General features: G+C 39.4%; 1 protein-coding gene across 1 annotated transcript; it reads left to right on the forward strand.

Moving 5' to 3' along the window:
- The first annotated feature begins 2,215 nt into the window (after window positions 1-2,215).
- LOC125598834 lies at window positions 2,216-3,976 on the forward strand. The gene is made up of 2 exons (XM_048772584.1): window positions 2,216-3,707; window positions 3,808-3,976. The coding sequence occupies exons 1-2, from the start codon at window positions 2,334-2,336 to the stop codon at window positions 3,886-3,888; spliced, it is 1,455 nt and encodes a 484-aa protein (XP_048628541.1). The 5' UTR covers window positions 2,216-2,333; the 3' UTR covers window positions 3,889-3,976.
- Window positions 3,977-7,291: the final 3,315 nt, after the last annotated feature.

Here is a 7,291-nt window from a genome sequence, read left to right on the forward strand (position 1 = left end):
AGTTGAATAAATCTCATAGGAGTTGGGATGAAGAAGTTATCCCACTTTCAAATCAGGTGATTCCAGTTTCCCAGTTTGGGAATAGCACAGCTTCATCGTCGTTCCAATCAAACCAGGATGAATCACTTTGTGAGAAGCTTGATTTGGATACATAAAGTGGTGGAGAATCACCAGGAAGTTGAATAAATCTCATAGGAGTTGGCAAGAAGAAGTTATCCCACTTTCAAATCAGGTGATTCCAGTTTCCCAGTTTGGGAATAGGACAGCTTCTTCGTCGTTCCAATCAAACCAGGATGAATCTCTTTGTGAGAAGCTTGATTTGGATACATAAAGTGGTGGAGAATCACCAGGAAGTTGAATAAATCTCATAGGAGTTGGCAAGAAGAAGTTATCCCACTTTCAAATCAGGTGATTCCAGTTTCCCAGTTTGGGAATAGCACAGCTTCTTCGTCGTTCCAATCAAACCAGGATGAATCACTTTGTGAGAAGCTTGATTTGGATACATAAAGTGGTGGAGAATCACCAGGAAGTTGAATAAATCTCATAGGAGTTGGCAAGAAGAAGTTATCCCACTTTCAAATAAGGTGATTCCAGTTTCCCAGTTTGGGAATAGCACAGCTTCATCGTCGTTCCAGTCAAACCAGGATGAATCACTTTGGGAGAAGCTTGATTTGGATACATAAAGTGATGAGGACCTAAAGTCAGTAGCTGGACCACCAACTCATGAGATCAACCATACAAGCTACATTGGAGCCAGCAGCGACATAGGTGCACTCAAAGAAGGATATCTTTGCAACCATAAGGAATTTAACCGTGAAACCAGTTTCTATAGATTCTCAACTCAACCAGAGCACGCAGCGAATTGGTTTCATACCAAAAAGAGTAATGGTTTAGGAGATATGCCAGTTACAAGTCAGACTATCTACACTGCATCCGAATTGGTTCTAATTAAGGAAAGTAATTCTTTGCTTAAGGAGTGTGCAACTCAAACTCACGTGTGGAAACCAGGAGATTATTCATTACATCTAAGAGCAGTGGGAGAGTTTCTACCATGCACCAGCAGCCACATGATCAAGATGAATCCCTTATTTGTCAACTTACCTTACATGGATGCATTCACACTTGGAGTTATTAAAGACCAACGGCTCTTTCCCCTTCTGTTCAGGCACGACTTAGAGACTATCCAGACATCAAAGGAGATCCCACGGATGCATTTATTTCTGCCCAAACTCACAAGATACAAGGAGAGAAGACAACTTCCATACATGGACAGATTCTGCACCAACTAAGTCCAACGGCTAGTTTTTCACTTATTATTTCTTTCCAAGTTATTCTTTTAGGCATTTGTGTTCTTTTCTATTTAAACAGAGCTAAGTCTCATTTGTAAATCACCCTTGCACGAAATTAATAAAGTATTATTCAGTTTACAAAGTTTGTCTTTGTTTTGTTCAATTAGTCTTTAGGTGGATTCCTTTAGATTTCTTGTCCGTTTGCTTGTCTCCTTAGTTTGTGGATTCATTCTAGGATACAAGTGTAGGTCTCTGTCTTTGTGTGGATTCACATAGGCGCAGGCTTCTGGTCTTATCAAAGGGATATTTCCGCAACCCTTTGTGGCGACAATCGACCCATTCAAGCTTGACAACTCTTGTTGCCTTGTGATCTAGCCTTTGTTAGCTTAGGCTTGTATCATTTTTGGTATCAGAGCTTCAAAAGCTCCTATCTATCAGGTTATATCTATCCTTGTCTCTATTCATTTGCATTTGTTTATTTGTTTCATCTCTTTTGCATTTGTTTCATTTATAAAATCATATAAAAAAAACCATAAAAATTGTTTGCAATTTCTGTCCATTTTTGCATTTGCTTGTTCTTGGTGTTAAAACCAGGGAGGCACGACAAAGATGACCATTTACTTTCTTTGATTCATATAAATTTGAAAAGCCAAAAGAAATCGTGTTTGCATTAGTTGTTTCCTTAGTTTCCATTTCGGTTTATTCACTTACTATAAAAAAAAAAGGGTCAATTTTGTTTCTTGCTTCTTTTAAATTCTAAAAATTATAAAACCAGAATAAAAAGTTAATTTCATTGTCTTAGTTTATATATTTCGTGTTTCCATTAAAAAAAAAACAAAAAAAAAGTGAATTCTTTTTCATTTGTTTTAATTTTCCAAAAAAAATAAATAAATAAATAAAATAAAAAAACAAGGAGATACTAAGTTTCCATTTTTTTTTTGTTCTTTCTTATTCTTCTCTCCTTTCTTTTGCTAAGCCACGACTTAATTCCTTTTTCTTCTGTTTGTGCAAGGCAAACTCTGAGAAAAGATAGAGAAGACGCCAATGGAGGATTACTCAGAAGAAGAGGCTGAAGAATACAACACGTCTGAGGTAGATTGGGGAGAAGAAGCTGACCAGGATTGTTGGGACGATGGAGATGACCACACTGAAGGTCATTGGTGCGCAGACTCTGTTCCAGAGTATGTCCCAAACGATGAACAAGAATACCCAGAGGTGGAACCAGAATCAATGGACCAGTATTCAACTTGCTATGGTCCCAAATCCCAACTCATCTATGAGGATAGTTCTGAAGGGAAATATTATTCTCAAGCGTGTCCTAGAAGAGAAAAGACCACCGTGGCTGCACCATCAAGATCTTATCATGGGAGTCTATCAAGACATGCTCACAGCACGCCATGGAACTACAATGGAGATCAGTTTTATCAGAATCGCTTGGCTGCACCATCTATACATTTTTCTGGTCATAAGCAAGGACCAAGTGCATATCTAAGGTGGGAGGACGACATGGAGCAATGGTTTATAGCTTGGAGAATTCCAGAGAAGCTAAAGCTAACTTATGCGAAGGATACCTTAACCGGAGAGGCATACAATTGGTGGAGTCAGCTAGATGCTGATAGGATCTATTTCAATGATCCGGCTTTTACTTGGAAAGAGGTTAAGATGCTCATGTATAGTGAGTTTGTGAAGAAGGCAAAATACATTCAGAAGGTGTCCACAAGGAGATTAATAAAGCACCAAGTCTTGCAACCCACAGTTCAGAGAGAAGTTGTTTCCCAAAGACAAAGTTCAAGGCCAGTGCATCCACCTCAAGTCAAACGAAACCAAGGTGAGCACTCTAACTCTTTAAAACCATCTGAGGTTATTTGTTATAGGTGTCAAGGCAAGGGCCATCTAGCAAAGGAGTGTCCCACAAAACGAGTTGTGAAGTCAGTACTATCTGAAGCAAAAGAAACAAACTTGGAGGTAAGTGATTCCGATACTAGAATTGATGATTCCTTTTCTAGAATGGATAAACATATTGATGATCTTATCAACTTGATTAAAGCTAGATCTACTTCTGTTTCTAGTAATTCCATGACTGTCTTAACACACTTGTCTAGCGCCCAAAAGGTTGAAAGTATTTCAGGTACTAACATAGAAATCAAGGAACAAGAGCCCAACCTTGCTGCGCAATCAAGTCCAACACTTGATAAGGTGATTTCTGAACTTAAAGTGAATAATCTTACTTATCAAAACACTGGTATGATGCACTTGCACTCTGTCCAGAATGTTGATGAAGGTCTAGGTAATGAGGAGACACGTACAGAAGCTAAACAACAAGAGAATAATGAGCAATCTACCCTAGAGACCTCTACACCAGCTGATCATGCTTTAGAGGTAGTAAATACCAAAGCTGAATCAATGCAAGATAACCAGGTAAGTGAAGCTCTAAATCTTACTCAATATTATTTTTTTGAATCGTCCACTTCAAGTATGAAACACTTGCTCTTGCCCATAAGTGATGATTCAGATATAGGTACAATGGAGAAGCATCCAGAACCAAACTCACAACCTTACACCCAAGCAGTGGTCAATGGAGAAACCAATTGTGAAATAGGAGATTTCGAAAAGGAGACCACGATCCTTCCAAGGGAAATCATAGACCGACCATGGAAAGGGGGCATAGCTTCCCTACTGATCAAAGAAGAACCACCAGATGGACAATGCATCACAAAACCGTGCATATACCAAGGTAAGACCCTAGCCTCCCAAATTAGAATGAAACCTAACTTGCTCTATCTTGGTGCAGGTAAATTGGTTTTGAGGACAAAACCTTTTGAAGAGGGAGGGAATGATGAGGACCTAAAGTCAGTAGCTGGACCACCAACTCATGAGATCAACCATACAAGCTACATTGGAGCCAGCAGCGACATAGGTGCACTCAAAGAAGGATATCTTTGCAACCATAAGGAATTTAACCGTGAAACCAGTTTCTATAGATTCTCAACTCAACCAGAGCACGCAGCGAATTGGTTTCATACCAAAAAGAGTAATGGTTTAGGAGATATGCCAGTTACAAGTCAGACTATCTACACTGCATCCGAATTGGTTCTAATTAAGGAAAGTAATTCTTTGCTTAAGGAGTGTGCAACTCAAACTCACGTGTGGAAACCAGGAGATTATTCATTACATCTAAGAGCAGTGGGAGAGTTTCTACCATGCACCAGCAGCCACATGATCAAGATGAATCCCTTATTTGTCAACTTACCTTACATGGATGCATTCACACTTGGAGTTATTAAAGACCAACGGCTCTTTCCCCTTCTGTTCAGGCACGACTTAGAGACTATCCAGACATCAAAGGAGATCCCACGGATGCATTTATTTCTGCCCAAACTCACAAGATACAAGGAGAGAAGACAACTTCCATACATGGACAGATTCTGCACCAACTAAGTCCAACGGCTAGTTTTTCACTTATTATTTCTTTCCAAGTTATTCTTTTAGGCATTTGTGTTCTTTTCTATTTAAACAGAGCTAAGTCTCATTTGTAAATCACCCTTGCACGAAATTAATAAAGTATTATTCAGTTTACAAAGTTTGTCTTTGTTTTGTTCAATTAGTCTTTAGGTGGATTCCTTTAGATTTCTTGTCCGTTTGCTTGTCTCCTTAGTTTGTGGATTCATTCTAGGATACAAGTGTAGGTCTCTGTCTTTGTGTGGATTCACATAGGCGCAGGCTTCTGGTCTTATCAAAGGGATATTTCCGCAACCCTTTGTGGCGACAATCGACCCATTCAAGCTTGACAACTCTTGTTGCCTTGTGATCTAGCCTTTGTTAGCTTAGGCTTGTATCATAAAGTGGTGGAGAATCACCAGGAAGTTGAATAAATTCATAGGAGTTGGCAAGAAGAAGTTATCCCACTTTCAAATCAGGTGATTCCAGTTTCCCAGTTTGGGAATAAGACAGCTTTTTCGTCGTTCCAATCAAACCAGGATGAATCACTTTGTGAGAAGCTTGATTTGGATACATAAAGTGGTGGAGAATCACCAGGAAGTTGAATAAATTCATAGGAGTTGGCAAGAAGAAGTTATCCCACTTTCAAATCAGGTGATTCCAGTTTCCCAGTTTGGGAATAGCACAGCTTCATCGTCGTTCCAATCAAACAAGGATGAATCACTTTGTGAGAAGCTTTATTTGGATACATAAAGTGGTGGAGAATCACAAGGAAGTTGAATAAATCTCATAGGAGTTGGCAAGAAGAAGTTATCCCACTTTCAAATCAGGTGATTCCAGTTTCCCAGTTTGGGAATAGGACAGCTTCTTCGGCGTTCCAATCAAACCAGGATGAATCTCTTTGTGAGAAGCTTTATTTGGATACATAAAGTTGTGGATAATCACCAGGAAGTTGAATTAATCTCATAGGAGTTGGCAAGAAGAAGTTATTCCACTTTCAAATCAGGTGATTCCAGTTTCCCAATTTGGAAATAGCACAGCTTCATCGTCGTTCCAATCAAACCAGGATGAATCACTTTGTGAGAAGCTTTATTTGGATACCTAAAGTGGTGGAGAATCACCAGGAAGTTGAATAAATCTCATAGGAGTTGGGATGAAGAAGTTATCCCACTTTCAAATCTGGTGATTCCAGTTTCCCAATTTGGAAATAGCACAGCTTCATCGTCGTTCCAATCAAACCAGGATGAATCACTTTGTGAGCAGCTTGATTTGGATACATCAAGTGGTGGAAAATCACCAGGAAGTTGAATAAATCTCATAGGAGTTGGCAAGAAGAAGTTATCCCACTTTCAAATCAGGTGATTCTAGTTTCCCAGTTTGGGAATAGCACAGCTTCATCGTCGTTCCAATCAAACAAGGATGAATCACTTTGTGACAAGCTTTATTTGGATACATAAAGTGGTGGAGAATCACAAGGAAGTTGAATAAATCTCATAGGAGTTGGCAAGAAGAAGTTATCCCACTTTCAAATCAGGTGATTCCAGTTTCCCAGTTTGGGAATAGGACAGCTTCTTCGGCGTTCCAATCAAACCAGGATGAATCTATTTGTGAGAAGCTTTATTTGGATACATAAAGTTGTGGATAATCACCAGGAAGTTGAATTAATCTCATAGGAGTTGGCAAGAAGAAGTTATTCCACTTTCAAATCAGGTGATTCCAGTTTCCCAATTTGGAAATAGCACAGCTTCATCGTCGTTCCAATCAAACCAGGATGAATCACTTTGTGAGAAGCTTTATTTGGATACCTAAAGTGGTGGAGAATCACCAGGAAGTTGAATAAATCTCATAGGAGTTGGGATGAAGAAGTTATCCCACTTTCAAATCAGGTGATTCCACTTTCCCAGTTTGGGAATAGCACAGCTTCATCGTCGTTCCAATCAAACCAGGATGAATCACTTTGTGAGAAGCTTTATATGGATACATAAAGTGGTGGAAAATCACCAGGAAGTTGAATAAATCTCATAGGAGTTGGCAAGAGGAAGTTATCCCACTTTCAAATCAGGTGATTCCAGTTTCCCAGTTTGGGAATAGGACAGCTTCTTCGTCGTTCCAATCAAACCAGGATGAATCTCTTTGTGAGAAGCTTGATTTGGATACATAAAGTGGTGGAGAATCACCAGGAAGTTGAATAAATCTCATGGGAGTTGGCAAGAAGAAGTTATCCCACTTTCAAATCAGGTGATTCCAGGTTTCCCAGTTTGGGAATTGCACAGCTTCTTCGTCGTTCCAGTCAAACCAGGATGAATCACTTTGGGAGAAGCTTGATTTGGATACATAAAGTGGTGGAGAATCACCAGGAAGTTGAATAAATTCATAGGAGTTGGCAAGAAGAAGTTATCCCACTTTCAAATCAGGTGATTCCAGTTTCCCAGTTTGGGAATAAGACAGCTTTTTCGTCGTTCCAATCGAACCAGGATGACTCACTTTGTGAGAAGCTTTATTTGGATACATAAAGTGGTGGAGAATCACAAGGAAGTTGAATAAATCTCGTAGGAGTTGGCAAG

Source organism: Brassica napus, unplaced genomic scaffold (assembly GCF_020379485.1).
Source record: "Brassica napus cultivar Da-Ae unplaced genomic scaffold, Da-Ae ScsIHWf_1750;HRSCAF=2380, whole genome shotgun sequence".
Taxonomy (NCBI): domain Eukaryota; kingdom Viridiplantae; phylum Streptophyta; class Magnoliopsida; order Brassicales; family Brassicaceae; genus Brassica; species Brassica napus.